We start from the raw sequence: 18,038 nt of genomic DNA on the forward strand, positions 1-18,038 counted from the left end.
CTACGGCTATGAACAGCAGCGTTGTATTACTCCCACAACGTTCCAGAAAATTCCAGGATTTTCCTCTCGTTCGTTGCATGTTGTCGGTTCCTCTTCATAATGGTAGCTGAAACTAAAATTTTGTATAAGAAAAGTGGTTCCACACTAGTTGTATTCTATTAAATTATTTACGACACTTAACTGGCACAATGATGTACGATCAGGTTCAGTTGTACCCCAAGCTTCAAATTCCGAGCACATTCACAAGATTACAGTGAGTCGTGAAGCTGACGGAACATTATTACTAGTATTTCGATGTTCTATAGGCCAGGTTTCCTTTCGAATATTCGCTTTAGATAGCTCAGTTCCCTTACAACATCCAAAGAGACACTCCATGAATTTCTACTGCAACACTCGGCTTAAGCGAGCGCACGAACTGTCTGTGGTTTCTCAAGTTCCACCCGGTGAAATGTGCGGCTGCAACACTTCACTCTATACCAAAGTAGGCTGATGAAAAGTTGAATTAGTACTCAAATTACATAGTGGCTGTGCCATACAAGAAATAGGCAGAAAGTAACCATATCTGCGAATGTTCATCTTCTTGCTAGATGGTTGAAATTATACGATCTTCTTCCTGAAGACTGTCTTACGTAACTTCTCCTCAGAGACTCTTCCGTTCGATTCTCTCGTAGAAACTATACTGTTCTCTTCAGCTTTTCCTTAGAGACTTCTCCTCGAATTCTCTCTAGAATAATCTCAAGACCTTCCAGCACCTTCCTCGATGTTCATTGGCTGTTGACCTCTTTGTGACGTAATTCGTCCTTCACACCGGCAAACAGATTTATCCAGAATATCCTTCCCCTCTCGCCGGTCGGCTCACTAAGTGACGTAATGCGTGACATGGTGACCTTCGCCAGCCTGGTGACATAACACGTCCGCCTGCAGCGGCACGGCACGGTAACAGCTGATGTATGCTTGCTTGTAACCCAATGTTCCATAACAAAAATTACTCCAGCTTCCCCAAATTCAATCAGGCACCATTTAGACGGGTACAGTGTAGGGGTAGCGTGCCTGCCTCTTATCCGGAGACCCTGGGTTCAATTCCTGGCCAGGTCAGGGATTTTATGTTGATGAAGGCTGGCTCGAGGTCCATTCAGACTACACGATTACAATAGAGGAGCTGTTTGATGGCCGAGAGGATTCGTCATGCTGATCACACGACACTTCATAATCTGCAGGTCTTTGGGTTGAGCAGCGGTCACTTGGTAGGTCATGGCCCTTCGGGGGTGTTGCGCCATGTGGTTTGGTGTATTTGTCCTCGCCCGCAAAGAGTTACAGTAAGACTTTGTTTCTCTTTCAGTATTATACTAAACAATAAGAAACAAATTTGAGGCAATTTACTTTTTTTAGAAACTCAGTTTGGTATCATTCTAAGAGAAAAATAGACTATTATGTTTTTTTACCTTAAAATTTTAGAAACGCAATGTATATTTCTTTTGCTTCCATCCTTTCAATTCTCATATACAGTATTTCAAATGAATAATATCTTAGTTTTTCATGATTGAAACACACCTTTACCTTTAATGTGGACTTATGCAGACTTTTGTTTGTACTCGTTCATTAATGTTGAAAACAGCACCTAATAAAACAGTAACATTCAGGAAACTCAATTGTATAAAATTACCAGTTTTCGCTCCAGTTCGGCCAGGTTTTCATCAGTTGGATACCGCACCTTCCCAAGACACTGGCCGGCTAACACACCAGTAGCGACACCACTGCACTGGACGATCGAGTTTCCTGAATGTTATTTAGATATCTCAATTGGAAGCCATAATTTGGGTCAAGCTAGATTGGGAGGCCATATATAGCAAGTGGAGAAGCAGTTCTCCCCTAGTATGTCGGCACTGCCTTGTGCTTATCAGATGTATAACTTGCAGTGCTGTCGCTGCTGGCGTGCTAGCCGGCCAGTGTCTTGGGAAGGTGCGGTATCCAACTGATAAGCCCTTGCTGCACTGGGGTGAAACAATGGTAATTTTTGACGATAGAGTTTCCTGAATGTTATTTAGATATCTGAATCAAAAGCCATATTTTTGGTGATAAAACAAGAGTTTATGTTTTCCAACAAGTAGTGAGATTTAGAACTTGCAAAGTATTGCTCATTCGAAAACTCCTAAAACGGCATCTTCATGAGGGTTAAATTTCAACATTTTCCGGGGCGTCTCTTCTCCCTCCCCCTTCTTTTTTTTTTTTTTTGGACTGTGAGTTAGAGCACTCCCACTAATTTTCAAAACCGGGCCCCTGGTAATGAGTGATCTCATATTGTTACCTTATGTTATAGGTGGGTCTTCTCTGTGGTGCTGTGAGATCGCTGAGAAACCAGCGGTGGAAACCAGATCAAGTAACCTATGTAGGTTTGTTATTCCTGGCCAAACTACGTCCATCACTGTTCAGTACCGACTGCATCGTGCACGCTCTGTGCAGCCTGTTACGAAGAGACCCTTCTCACAGCTTCAAGAGCAAGGGGAATCCATGGGTCCCCGTCGTGGCTGCCAATTTGCTTATGAAAGGGTTCCAGGACAAGAAGCCATGGCCAGAACTCTTTCTAAAGGTGAGAAGTTTGTTGTATTGGTGTTATAAATGGTCTCATTTTATTAGTGTGTTGGAATTCACACGTAGTCAGACATTAACTGCAATGTACTTAGTTTTCATGACTGCATTGTAGCTTATCAGGTCTGCTGGTCATGAATGTCATGGAAAAGTTACTGTTGTACCTTAACTGCAGACAGTTACAGTAGGGAAGGTAGTAAGTGATCTTTACTTTGATTTAACAAACACTTTTCAAGGTTTATGCCACAGTGAAATCGTTATCAGGGTGTCCACCCCTATGGAAAACTGGGGAAACCGGGAAGTGTCAGATAATTCAGAAAAAAATCTGGAAATTCGTTCTTCTGCTAGATAAAATTGACATACCGTATTTATCCATGTAATAGAAGTACATTTTTCAGTTTTTTTAACATTAATATAGGGCGTGTCTTTTATGCCAGGAATAAATTGTAAAAACAACTTAATAAACATTAAAAAACAAGTGTGATCTCGATGTGAAATAACCGAGAGCATCAATAGTTATGTGATCGTTCAATTGATCGATCGAATTTTCAGTGTCTTGATCTGCTTACTATTGAATATTCTGTGTTGTTGGGGAATGGCAAGCTTGATGAATTAGGTCTATATTGCATTCTCAGTTTTTCTAATCGTTTAAATACATGGCTTCCACAACAAAATATGCAAATAGACAACATTCCACAACCCAACGGATGACTGTGTTTGTTTACTATGTAATGACGTGTGCGATAGTTACTACCTTGTAAAATGTAAAAAGGGACAAACACTGACTGAATGCAGGAAAGTGTGAAATTCACTTAAACTCATTCGGTAGGTAAGCCTTGTGTAAATGTATAATGCATCGTGACACTGTTCGGGCCGCACCATGTCGAGTTTCTAACCTTTCTTTCGTGCGAGGGGTCCGGAAGTTTTGAGACACGACTAGTAGCTTGTAATATCGCATGTAATTTTGTGAATACAGAACAAGTTTTAAAATAAAGTGACATCACATTTTAAGGTGAAGTTTGTTTGTTGGTTAGGAGATTTTGAATTTGTGAAGTATGTTTGTATGTATTCGGTCTTGATCCAGCCAATCCCAAGCTGCCATTCATATTGAACTATATCGGTTGAGCGCTATCTCAAAACCTGGCTGCCAACTTTATTGTCTCCATCACCACGTGGTTAAGCTAGCTCACTCGGCGTGTGTGGTATAGGTTTAGTAGTGTTCAGTGTAGATGTAATTTTATTTACATCCGTGTGTTGGTTAGTATATAGTTCGTCTCTGTACCATACCCCAGTATAGTTCGTGAAAGACAAGTGGCAAGTATGTGACTCGGCAAAATTTGGCACTGTGGTCTCGATCAGCCATAACCTCCTTCTTATGCCAGTCATTAGCCGCGTACAGTCGAACCTGCCCTAGCGGACACCCTTATTCAGCGGACACCTCCCTATACAGACAATTTTCCTCGGAACCAATTTTATTTTACATAAGACAAGTGTTAAATTTGCCTTATTTAAGCGGACACCTCAAACTCCGGACAGCAGACATCGCCGTTTGTCCCGTTCCCTTGACTTAAGCGGACACTTTACACGTTGCAAGACAATTTATTAAGCCGGACCACATGTCATCCTTTCTGTTAAAACCATTCTTCAGACATAAGGAAATAACTTTTGAATGTTTGTACTAATTCAAGTGCAAGGGGAGAGAAGGTACATCGGAATGCAGTTCTACCTAGTGGTGTATAGGCCTATTCCGAGAATTATGATTGCACAGAAATGCTGCCAGAGACTGTTGACTCACAAGTTACCTGGGGATTTTCTTCCCTTCTTGCATCATTCTTTTCATAACTCGGATTGTCGCTGATAGGGTCGACCTCAGGTAGTCAACTTGAGAAGGAAAAACAGTACAGGCCCTAATTAGTGAGACAGAAATACCGTAGCATTTCAGTTGTCTGTTAAACATCAGTAACAAGGGATTACTTCACGAAACCGTAATGTTTGTAAATGATGTAAAATCATTTATAATAACTCTCTATGAAATCCTAACACAGAAATTACTTGGAATAATAAAGATATGTGTGCTTATATTTAAGGTGGATGTTCTTTGCCGTTAAAATGTTCAATTATTTTCACAAACTTGTTTTAGCGGACACCTCTCGTAACGGATATTTTTCCTCGGAACCGATGGTGTCCGCAGAAGGGAGGTTCGACTGTATAATCTTTCCTTTATTCTTAATAATAATGTTCCTACTCTGATTTTAGTGTCGGATATTGTTAGGAAGGGCATACACTACCTTTGAAGGTTTTGTGAATTTGTTTTCACTTGTGATTCGCGTGTGATTTTCGTAGTGTGGTATTACATTTTGTGAGGGCTGTGTGCCACAGTTATATTGCATCAGCTGTTATCGAAGCAGTAGAGTGCTGGCAGCATAGATAAGGCTTTTTTAATATTCGTTTGGGGCGTCGACCTATAGAGATCTTTTGCCCCTACTTGCAACATGTGATATGAACCTGTGTGTAATTGGAATGGAGGAAGTGTTGAATGTGAGGAAAGGAACGTTAAGGACAACACAAACATCCAGTCCCCAGGCCAGGGATATTAATCATTTACAATTAAAAACCCCTGACCCGGCCGGGAATCGAACCTGGGGCCGCTGGGTGACAGGCTCACATTTTACGAACTGTCAATTTAGAAGAAAGCTGTGCGAAGTATAGGACTATTCAAAGATTTTTACCATATCCTTGTCTTACTTCTTTTTTCAGCTAACAATGTCTTCATCAAAGCCAAGGAAAACTTCATTAAATGAAAGGTGGCTGCTTTATGATACTTTCAGAACATGGTGGAAACCCATGGCTCAGGATAAATTTTCAGCATATTGCATAATATGTAAAGCATGATTTTCTGTTAGCAACATGGGGAAGCAGGCATTAAAGAGTCACATGGGAAGCCTGCCACTAGTACAAGTTCAGCTAGTTCTCGTCATCCCTTTCAAGTTATTTAAAAAAAGAACATTCGAATAGTGAAGTAACAAAATAATTAAACTCAGTAGATAATATACCCTGGCCGCAAACACAAATTGTTCTCTGCCTGCCACAGTTACCACAACGAACTCTATCTCATATGACTCCACTGTTTCTTCTTCTTCTTCCTCTTCCATTAAAGAAGTTTCACCAGAAATGAGATGTGTACATAATTATCTTTCAGGAGAGCAAGTAACCAAAGCTGAGATTATATGGTGCATGCATACTGTCATACAACACCATTCTTCACGTGGCAGTGAAGCTAGTGTACGCTTGTTTCCAGATTCTGAAATAGCTTCGAAAGTTCAACTGCATAGAACAAAAGTTGCATGTACAATCACTCATGGTTTGGCTCCCTATTTTCATAAACAAGTTCTTGTGATGTGTAGTATGTGCACACATTTCACCATTGGTTTTGACCAATCACTGAATAATGTTTCTCAGATGGGCCAAATGGATCTTGTAGTTCATTGTTTCAATCCTGATACGAATGAAGTAATATATAAGTAATAATAATAACAACGTAAACGTTTCCACCTTTTCAATACTAAAATATATTCACAAAATTATAAATTACACGGTACTAGTTTCGACCCATCTAGGGGTCATCATCAGCCGTATTGGAGGAAAGATCATTTTTGGCGAAATCCTAAGAAAATGTTATTTTAAAGAATAACAAGTGAAATGAGATGTTATTATGGTAATAGTTAATAATACAAGGAATATACATACTAAGAGGTTTTTAACAAAGAATAAAGTATAAATGGGGTGTTGTAAAAATTATAATCATGGAAATCAGTAAGTTCTTGAATTGAAATGAAATATGGCTTAGGAAGAGGGCTTAAGGTGGGGCTGAAGGGTGCGGGAGAAAGTGTAATTGTCTTGGAAAAGTACCTTTGATTAAATTTAGGATTGAGTTTAGGTTGGCTGCATTATTGAGGAAAGTGATAAATAGATCGAAGAGTATGTTGGGTTTCTCTGAGATTTCATTGAGATTGTGACTGGCATTAAAGTATTGGTCTAGGTGTATGTAGTAATTTTCCATTATGTTGAGTAAAGGGCCCTTGTTTGCTAATACAATACTTCACACATCAACAAGACCAGCAGTTTTTTAAAATCAGGAGTTTATAGGATCAAATGTACCACCTGTAAAAGAACCTACATCGGGCAAACCGGGAGAAACTTCATTATCAGATACCACGAGCACACTAACGCAATAAAATACAACAGGTTTTCAGCCATCGGCCAACACATGCAAGATTATAACCATAATTTCACCAATATTGAACAAGACATGGACATCCTCGTATTAGCAAACAAGGGCCCATTACTCAACTTAATGGAAAATTACTACATACACCTAGACCAATACTTTAATGCCAGTCACAATCTCAATGAAATCTCAGAGAAACCCAACATACTCTTCGATCTATTTATCACTTTCCTCAGAAACAATAATGCAGCCAACCTAAACTCAATCCTAAATTTAATCAAAGGTACTTTTCCAAGACAATTACACTTTCTCCCGCACCCTTCAGCCCCACCTTAAGCCCTCTTCCTAAGCCATATTTCATTTCAATACAAGAACTTACTGATTTCCATGATTATAATTTTTACAACACCCCATTTATACTTTATTCTTTGTTAAAAACCTCTTAGTATGTATATTCCTTGTATTATTAACTATTACCATAATAACATCTCATTTCACTTGTTATTCTTTAAAATAACATTTTCTTAGGATTTCGCCAAAAATGATCTTTGCTCCAATACGGCTGATGATGACCCCTAGATGGGTCGAAACTAGTACCGTGTAATTTATAATTTTGTGAATATATTTTAGTATTGAAAAGGTGGAAACGTTTACGTTGTTATTATTATTACTTATATATTATTCTCAGTTCAATACGGACCAAAAACATGAAATTCATAACCATTAACAAATGAAGTATGCACATCTTATTTTGATTCTGTGTTTCTTGGTCATTCTACCTCTTCAGATTTGTTAAATGGTTTTTTTGCGAGCACTGCAAGGACTCAATCTAAAATGAACTCTTACAAATTTCAATGAATGGTCCAAATGTTAATAAAAAGTTCCTCTAGGACATCGGTAATTTATTAAATGATGATCGAGTTGCTCCTATTTTGGTGAACACGGGATATTGTGGCTTTCATATTGTGCACAATTCATTTAAAATGGCAGTAAAAGAAACCTAGTGGAATATTGAGAGTTTCTTTTTGCTCTTCACTTCTTGTTTTGCTACGTTCCTGCAAGACGTGCTGATTATACACATCATTCAGGTTCCAATGTATTTCCTTTGAAATATTGTGCTATAAGATGGCTTCTACCTAATGTTGACAAATATGTGGAAGGAACAGAGACAAGAAAATCCCAAACTGTAACAGATTTTAAATAGTATCAACTTCACTTAAAGATAAACTTCTTAAGGCCAAGTTTTCATTTTTATCACTTGTTGGAGATTTGGAACCATTCCTAAAACAGTTTTAGACAGATCTTCCAATGAATCTCTGATTGCAACAATAAACATTGTCATGACTAGGTTTGTTAAGTCTGAGTCACTGCAGTCTTCAGAAAATGTCCTCAAAATTAATTTAGACAGTAAAGAAAATCTTCTGCCTGCATCCAAAATTGACATAGGTTGTGCTGCTAGAGCAGCATTTCGTGGCACTCCTGGATTAAATGATAGAGATATATCAGTATTTTGCACAGATTGTCTAAGAGGAATGGTCGCTGGCATATAAACTGCCTAAAGGAATTGGATCCAAGTGTAGCCAAGCAACCTCTAAGCAGCAAACGGCTAATGATAGCTTTAAATGCCTTTGTTGAAAACAAACGGAACTCGGGTAATGAAGCCGATCATATATAAGGGGAGTTCACCTCTGTTTGTGAGAATGATACTTTCAGAGAAGTAGTGAATTCTTCGTCTTCTAAAGACGAGAGGTTAGATCACTTTTTGCTCTGCACTGTTTTGCTAACAGTAAATTTGAAAACAGAAAAGTTGGCTTCATTTCTCAAAATTATACTAATATTGTTTCATGGAAATGCTTCACTTGAATGCGGCTTTTCTCTTAATAAAGAAATTGTAATAGAGAACATGGTACAAGAATCCCATGTAGCACAAAGAAGAATATATGATGCTATTTCAAAACTTGGTGGAATTGAAAAGGTCTCCATTAATAACATGCTCCATGCTGCAAGGAATGCTCATGCTTTGTATGTTCAATATCTAAAGGAGAAACGTGAAGCATTGGAAGTAGAAGATTCTTTGCAAAAACAACTAAGGGAAAGGCTGCTTTGTTGCTGAATGAATTAGAAGAAAAGAAGCGGGGGGTGATGGCACAAGCTCGACAGTCATTGTGGGCTATAGATGAAGACATTTCTTCGCAGAAGCAGTAACGGTAATCAATTTTTAAAAATCTTAGAGTGAATTTAAATAGACTAAATTCACCTACCAAGTTTTGAAATTTAATCATCATTGTACAGTTCAGTTTCCTGGGTATTGTTAATGAGCCTCTTCCACTTCTTCCTGTGCATATATAACTTGTCATGGAGAACATCATTCACTGTCCATCCCCTGGTAACTACTGTCGGATTTTTTATTATGGACACTCGAGTTTAGGCTTTAATTACAAACGAACCAATAGGCCTATTGCAATGCGAGTTATACCAATATTTTCCTTGTTTAATTCTACATTAGCGTATATAAGACACATTGTTTTCGACGTTCATTAAATAATTTTTATTTGTGGTTGTATTAAATATTGCTCGGGTTTTTGGCTTCTTCTCTAGGAAGCGCTCACTTAGGAATATATACAAGGAAAACTACTAGTCTGATGGTAATTAAATTTTTATATGTTATAACCACATATATTTGTAGTGTAATACTCAAGTTACAATTTTTTTCAACCACCCCGAAAAAAGTTCTTATCATTTTTCTAAAGCAACTCTTTCTCAGCCCAGGATAAACGTACAACAGCAAACTTGGGCTTGTTTTGAAGCACTCAGTCATGGTTATCAGAAACTATGGTTATCAGAAACTACAATAACTGTAACCGTGCAGTTTGGTGCCGAATTTATGAAGAGTAATATTGAAAGGAGGTTTTGTGTACGCCGGACCGTGCGATTAACAGCAGGCCGGGTGGTGAAAACGGGTGCAGAGTTGCCGCGTTCAGTAGTAACCACGCGCACAACGAACGCAGTACACTCGCCCCGGGCAGTTGTGCAACGGAATGCCCATGACCTTTGTTTATCCGCAAGCTATTTTCAGTTGTCCTATGTTCTGCATGTTGGCCACGTCACTTCAAGATGCCTCCGAGACCGCCGTTATCAGAGGGTGAACTTGCAATGATTTTGAGTGCAATTTGTTTCTTTCAATGTGAGGGGGAAAAAGTAGGGGACAGGAGGTTCCCTGTGTACAAGAAGGTGGCAGATTGTCTTAGATTATCTCTGTCGTCAGTGAAGAGAGTAGGAGTCGCTTCAAAGGAGAATGAAGGAAATACGTCATCCAGGTCAAGAAAGAAGCAGTGTGTGAGACCGGGGCGTCCGAAAATCCATCTCGATGATTTTACTATGGGCACAATATGAAGAAATATGCACGATTTCCATATGAAAAAGATATTTCCCACAATTAGAAGCCTCTGCATGAAACTGTTAGAAAATATGCCGGATTTTCCTGATGCGTCAATTTCTACACTTTTGAAAGTAGTTCGAAGCTTGGGATTCCGATTCAAAAAACTAAACAGGAAACCAGTGCTAATGGAATCTGTGACACTCGCTGCATCCCGAAATACCTACCTTAGACGAATTAGAGACTTAAGAGCACAGGGCTTCAAAATCTTCTTTACAGACGAGACGTGGTGCGGACAGAACCATACTATGAAATATGGGTGGCAAGAAAACGTGGTTGAAGCTTTAAAAAACAACTTTGACAACTATAATCTGTACAGAGGGTACATTCAGCAAATTTATAGATTACGTGGAGGGTTCAAAACACCGTCTGGAGCTGGGAAACGCATCATAATTTTACACATCGGAAGTGAAGAAGGATTTCTTGACGGTGCAGGACTTTGCTTTATAGGCAGGAAAGGCAGTGGTGATTACCACAATGAGATGAACTCAAATCATTATGAATAATGGTTCACGAAAGTCCTGGGTTTATTGCCTCAAAGGTCAGCTGTCGTTATAGATCAAGCTCAATATCATACGATGGTCGATCCCTCATCTAAAAACCCGAACATATCATGGCTGAAACCTGAAATTATAACCTGGATAACATCAAAGAATATTTCACTACCACCTGGAGTTGACGATTATAACAAATTAACGAAATCAGAGCTGATTGTCCTTGCCAGGCCTTAGTTTCAAACACCGGTAAAGAAGCTGGAACAACTGACTAAACGACTTCGACCAGATGTACAGCTTGTTTGGTTACCAGTGGCCCATTGCGAGCTTAATCCAATCGAGCTCATTTGGGCTTACGTAAAAGGATAAATAGCAAAAACAAATATGGCTAACACATTAGAAAATGGTAGAGGTATGGAAGCAATTAACGCTTTATGCTGAGAAGCCTTACGTACCGTCACCCCTGAACTCTGGAAAAAGTGCATTAAACACGCTAAGATAATTGAAGACCACTACTGGGAAAAAGATGGACTGTCTGAAAACGTCGCTTATTTCGAGCCAGTCATAATCAACATGAGTGACAGCAGCACCGATTCATCGGAACACAGTGATTTTTCAGACGAAGAAAATTGATAGAATTAAATATTGTAAATATATGTAAATAATAATGCAAATAACTCGTGTAAAAATTGTACAGTGTGATATTTCTAAATTAGGAAGTCAACTATTTTTAAACCTGCCTTTGAAGGTCCAAAGCCCTTATGAGAAAAGGTGATGGGAAGTGGAATTTATAAGAGGAAATAAAATTAAAGGTTGAAAATAAACGAAAAGCTGTGTTCGTTGCGTGCGTGGTTACTACTGAACGCGGCAACACTGCGCCCGATTTCACCACCCGGCCTGCTGTTAATCGCACGGTCCGGCGTACACAAAACCTCCTTTCAATATTACTCTTTATAAATTCGGTACCAAACTGTACGGTTACAGTTGTTGTAGTTTCTGATAACCATGACTGAGTGCTTCAAAAACAAGCCCAAGTTTGCTGTTGTACGTTTATCCTGGACTGAGAAAGAGTTGCTTTAGAAAAATGATAAGAACTTTTTTCGGGGTGGTTCAAAAAAATTGCAACTTGAGTATTACACCAAAAATACATGTGGTTATAACATATAAAAATTTCATTACAATCAGACAAGTAGTTTTCCTTGTATATATCCCCAAGTGAGCGCTTCCTAGAGAAGAAGCCAAAAACTCGGGCAATATTTATTATAACCACAAATAAAAAATATTAATGAACGTCGAAAACAATGTGTCTTATATACGCTAATGTAGAATTAAACAAGGAAAATATTGGTATAACTCGCATTGCAATAGGCCTATTGGTTCGTTTGTAATTAAAGCCTAAACTCGAGTGTCCATAATAAAAAATCCGACAGTAGATCAACTTTGATCATATCCATCCATCAGGTTTTCGGTCTTCCTGCAGGTCTTTTTCCCTCCGCCTGTCTTTCCAAATTTATTCTGCCCGTACCACCGTAGTCTGGATGTGCTGATTTGGTCTGATAGGGATGTCTTTATTCCGGCTTCCTTCATCACCTCCTCATTTCTTAACTTGTCCATCTTTGTCTTCTGGATGGTGGATCTAAGAAATTTCATCTCTGATGCTTACAGTCTTGATGAATTTCTTTTTGTGAGGGTGCACGCTTCAATACCATAGGTCAATATTGGTATGAAATAGCTGTTAATTGTCATCAGTTTGTCTGGTTTTGGAATCATGTCATCCCATGAAAGTGTTCTTACTTGTTGGTAGAATTCTGATCCCTTTTGCACTCCGTAATTTCCTTTCTGACCAAATTATCACTGGAGATTACACTTCCAAGGTAAGGAAAACTACCTACACACTCTAGCTGGTGGTCTCCTAGTTTTACACTTGCTGGACGCCCTTCTCTGTTGACTGCCATCACCACTGTCTTGGTCTGGCTGATGTTGAGGTTATATTCCTGGAACTGGGATTTCCATACGTTGAGTCTGGTCTGTACTTCCTCTTCTGTTTCACCCCAAATCATGATATCATCAGCAAAGGCCACTGCATTCAGTTCACCTAAATTTTCCTTGACGTTCTTCATTATATTGTCCATAACAGTGGTGAACAGTAGTGGGGACAGTGCACTTCTTTGCTGAACTCCACTCTTGGTCTCAAACCATGATGATCAACCTTCCCCAATCTGTACACAGCTAGTACAGTCTTCGTACTTCATCTGAATTTTCCTTATCAGTCCTTCAGGCACATTTCTTTTCCTCAGACACTCCCAGATCTTCTCTTACAACACTATCATAGGCCTTTTCTGTATCCAGGAATACAATGACCAGGTTCTTGCCTTTCTCCCAATACTTTTCCATAAGCATGCAGGTGCTAAAATTAGATCCATTGTTGATCTGTTACTTCTGAATCCATATTGCTCCTCCTCTAACTGTGGTTCAATGATGGTTCTCAATCTCCTTTCTATGATCTTCTCTAGAATTTTTAGCCCATGAGACAGCAGTGTTATTCCTCTTTTGTTGGCGGGTTTCCGTCTGCAGCCTTTCTTAAACGGAGAATTATAACGCCCTTGCTGCAATCTACAGGTATTTTGTTGTTTGTCCATACATCATTTAGTACTCTGTGCAGCCATTGTATACCCTGGATGCCTGCTGCCTTTATCATGTCCGCATTTACTTCATCTGCATCTGAAGATTTTCCTTCAGGCATAGATTTTAAGGCTGTCTCAGTTTCTGTCCAGGTGATCGGAGGTTCCTCATTGTAGGCTTGGATTTCCGGTTCTGTATTTTGTTCTTAAACTGGTCTATTCAGTAGGTTTTTGAAATGGTTCTTTAGAACTTCTCTCATGACACTTTCTGTCCTAACCAGATTTTCATTTTCATCTTCAAGTTCCTTTTACCTCTGATAACACTATACAGTAGTTTCTTATTGCCTCTGCTGTCTTCCTCCAGTTTCTGAGTGAATATATTCAATGTTTTGGTCTTTTCTTCTGTAACTGTTCTTTTAACATTCAGTTTCTTGTTTCAGTATAATTGTTCGTGATTTCTGATCTTTGCCTCGTCTCTAGTAAGATCCGGTTTACTTTTCTCCCGATCCCTTTCTTTCTGCGAGATATTTCTTTCCCTGATTGCTGCTCTCACTCTTTCATTCCACCAAGGTGTTTCCTTCTCCTTTATTTTCATACTTGTCTTTCCCCGAACTTAAGTTGCTTCCTTAACCAATGTGTCCCTTAGTCTGGTTCATTCTCCCTCTCCATTTTTCCTTTCATCTCTTGGTAACAGGGTTTTGATCTGGTTCTGATACTCAGTTCTCTTATCTGTTTTCTGGAGTTTCCATACTTTGATTTTAGGCATTTTCCTGTTCTGTATTTTTGGCACATAGAAGTTTCTCAGGTGCGCTACTAATGGACGGTGGTCACTGTCGAGGCTCTCGCTGACATCTGTTACCATTCTGCTCCTTTCTTCATCTGAGATGACATAATCAATTACAGTCTTTTGTAGTCCATCCCAACTGTATCGTGTTACCTTATGGCTCTGTCTCTTCTTGAACCAACCCATTCCTCATACAGAAGTCAAGGAGACATTCACCTTCCATATTTCGTCCGCCATATCCATGAGGTCGCATTACGTTCTCATATCCTGTTCTATCCATCCCAATCTGTGCATTCAGATCTCCTATAATGATTACACTCTCTTTACTAGTAACTTTTCCAAATCATCAAGAAACTGGTTCTTATCCTCTTGTCAACATCCAGTTTGAGGTGCATACACCTGTACTAAAGTTAGTTTTTCTTTCCCTAAATGCACAGTCACCTTTATTATTGTCTCACTCAATGTGAGCGACTCATTTTTTTTTGCTTAACGTCGCACCGACACATATGTCTTGCGACGATGGGATAGGAAAGGCCTAGGAAGTGGAAGGAAGCGGCCATGACCTTAATTAAGGTACAGCCCCAGCATTTGCCTAGTGTGAAACGGAAAACCATCTTCAGGGCTGCCGACAGTGGGGCTCAAACCCACTATCTCCCGATTACTGGATACTGGCCGCACTTTAGCGACTGCAGCTATTGAGCTTGGTGCGCCTCATTCTAGATCTTTACTCGTGATGAAACCAACACCGTTCCTCGTCTATCATTTACAAGCCAATACAGTGTATATTGTTTTCTTATTTTCTTCATTCCTTTCCTTCTCCATATGGCTTCACTCAGCCCCAGTATAATTAATTTCCTCCTTTCCATGAGGTCCACTAGTTGTTCACATTTTCCTGTGAGACCGAGTAAGTTGATGGTCCCAATCCATGTTAGTCTCCTCCAGGATTTTTGCAGGACCATGTCTATCATCACGCCATAAACCATCATCCCTGACACGAGTCTGCTCATGCTGGCGTCTTAATTTAGTTAATAAGTGCATTCCGAGGCAACTACAAATAAGCTCTTTTACTGGCTTGCTAGGCCTAATGTAATTGAGAATTTTCTTTTGGGGCTTACTCCCTTAGCCTTTGAGGATCCCTCCGCATCGCACAAGGCAGTGGGTTTCATCTGTACTACCCCCAGAAGAATGGGTTGCCTCCTCCGCCAGCTCCACCGTACCGAACCATATTCTCCGCTTTTGCTGCCGTTGAGGTCTTCTCTCGTTACCCTGAGATGGGACCCTTTACCAGATGTTACACACCGGGTCAGCGTGCTCTGGGACTCACTTCGGCAGGGCGAAACTCCCTGCGTAGGGCTGCCAATTTGAGGGTCCCTACCTGTTATCTGAAATGTAATATGCACATTAATTGCTCATTAATTTTTGACTGTTAAGTTTTGATAATGTATTTTAATATTACTGTCATAGCTGGAAACTTCTTTTATAATTTTATTTTTTGCCATTGTGTCAGGGAAAGAAATGGTTTTTATATCTGTAAAACAGGGAAATGTCAGGGAATTTCAAAATCTGCTTTTGGTGGACACCCTGGTTATTCAGTGTTTTAGTGCCTAAACTGAATCTTAACTCTTTCCACTTTGATGCTGACCCCAAAGCAAGTGAGACGTTGCTGCTGACAGTAAGATTAGAATGACCTTACATGACCTGTAGCAACATGTTTTGAGATGTTTTATTCCAGATTTTTTTAAAAAAATACATAAAATATGCTGTGGGATACTATAACATATGTAAGAAAATTGCAAGAAATCAAAGATTCATATATTCTCAAAGCTCTAGTCCGGCGGGTAGCTCGAGAAGAGAAAAAGAAATGAAACACCTGAAATACTGATATGAAGTAGCCCAATATATATTACAACAAGAACCGGATTCCGCATCATGAACAGTGGTTTGCCTCCACAGTGCCCCTTACCATTTCACTGGAGTACGTGGTCATGATAAGTCTGATCGGTCGAGTCCGCGCCGACTGTCGGGTGGGTGAGTTCTGTTAGGTGGGACGATGGTCCCCTTAGTGTAGGAAATGACAAGCAGCATCTTTCCCAGGTAAGGGACGGCTGTACTCCATGTTAGGAGTGGCCTTATCTCCTGCTGGCAGCACTTCTAAAATGCCTTTGGGTATGGTGAACCCATCGTAATAGCATTCTAAAAATGAGTGCAATTATGGTGCGGCCTTGAAAGATGCTGGGGCGTCTCTGCAGGTGACGTGCAGTTCTTCTGGTACTGCAGGAGCTGTGAGAAGTGGGCAACCAGTAACACGTATATCCAAATTTGGGCAGTCAACATTCTAACCCTGACAGACAAGACTGAGAAGCTCATAGAGTTCATGAAAGAGCAGAACATTGCTGTCCTTGGTGTTAGTGAAATGTAATGGAGTGGAAGAGGGGAAAGAAAATTGATGGAACAGGGGGAACAGGATGCAGTAAATGGAGTAAGAATGATCATTAGAAAGGATGTCCTGGAATGTGTGGAGAAAGTGAAGGAGGTCAATGACAGAATGGTCACAGTGATGCAGTTTGTGACAGGAACAAGAGATCTGTTCCAAGTATGTGTTCCACAAACTGGAAATAAAGAAGAGAATACAGAACAATTCCTTGAAGAAGTGGAGACATACATAGAAGTAAAGTAATTATAACTGTATATCTGGATTCACATGTGGGAAGAGAAGAGATTCTGGGGCCATATCGATATGGCAGCAAGAATCAAGAATGTGCTTCTGCCAGGAACAAACTAAAAATGAAATGGCGCATGGCTTTTAGTGCCGGGAGTGTCCGAGGACAAATTCGGCTCGCCAGGTGCAGGTCTTTTATTTGACGCCCGTAGGCAACCTGCGCGTTGTGACGAGGATGAAATGATGGAGACGACACATATACCCATCCCCTGTGCCAGCGAAATTAAACAGGTATGGTTAAAATTCCTGACCCTGCCGGGATTCGAACCCGGGACCCCTGTGACCAAGGGTCAGCACGCTAACCATTTAGCCATGGAGCCGGACAGGAACCAACTAATAATAGGAAACACATACAGGAAGGAAAATAGCCAGAAGATTACCAGGTGTGGATGGGAAGACAGAAGAACGAATACGTTGATTGATTACATATTCGTGGAAAAAAAACAATATTGGAAAGATCTTACGGATGTTACAGTTATGTCTCAGGAAGCCTTCAGGGGAACCATAGAGCAGTGATAGCAAACTTGGAAGTTGGCAAGAGAGATTAGGCTGTAGAGATTGCAGGAAGAGGAAGTTCAAGTTACAAAAACTGATACCGAGGACAGATAAGTTGTGTTGAACAGGAATGGATTAATTTTAAGAGTGCATTTGTAAGATGTGCAGAGAAAACAAGTGGCAGACATTAGGAACAGTAAGAGGGAATGAGATAGCATGGTGGAATGCTAGAGTGAAAGATAAAGTAAAGGAAAAGAAGAAAACTTGGAAGGAATAGAAAACACAAAAGACTGAAGAGAGTAGAGCGAGATACCTAGAAGTGAAGAGTTTGTAAAAAGTAGTAGCCGAAGAAAAGTTGGGAAATATTCATCCAGGAAGTAAAGGAAGATTTGAATTCTGGGAAAAAAAATATTATGTGGAATGATAAGAAGCTCTGAACAGAGGATTTGTGAAGAATGAAGGAGGAGTAATACTGACAAAACCAGAAGATGTAATGGACAGGTGGAAAGAATATTTCAGTGAGCTGCTGAATGTGAGAAACCAGACACATGGAGAAGGTATCCAGGGAGAAGGGATCAGATATTACAGTACTGAGGGGGAGTGGGTAGTTAAAAAGATGAAGATGGGAAAAACTGTATGAATAGGTGAAGTAGCCATAGTAATGACTTTTATAAA

The 18,038-nt window shown here is 39.8% G+C and overlaps 1 protein-coding gene across 2 annotated transcripts in view; it reads left to right on the forward strand.

Annotated features, from left to right (window-relative positions):
• Positions 1-18,038, forward strand: part of IntS1 (integrator complex subunit 1) — a 480,230-nt gene that overhangs the window by 44,036 nt on the left and 418,156 nt on the right. For both annotated transcript variants that reach the window (XM_067153509.2, XM_067153510.2), the window contains exon 4: positions 2,318-2,587. In XM_067153509.2, the coding sequence (XP_067009610.2) occupies positions 2,318-2,587 (270 nt within the window). The remainder of the gene's footprint in view (positions 1-2,317; positions 2,588-18,038) is intronic.

This window comes from Anabrus simplex, chromosome 9, assembly GCF_040414725.1.
Source record: "Anabrus simplex isolate iqAnaSimp1 chromosome 9, ASM4041472v1, whole genome shotgun sequence".
NCBI classification, from domain to species: Eukaryota; Metazoa; Arthropoda; class Insecta; order Orthoptera; family Tettigoniidae; genus Anabrus; species Anabrus simplex.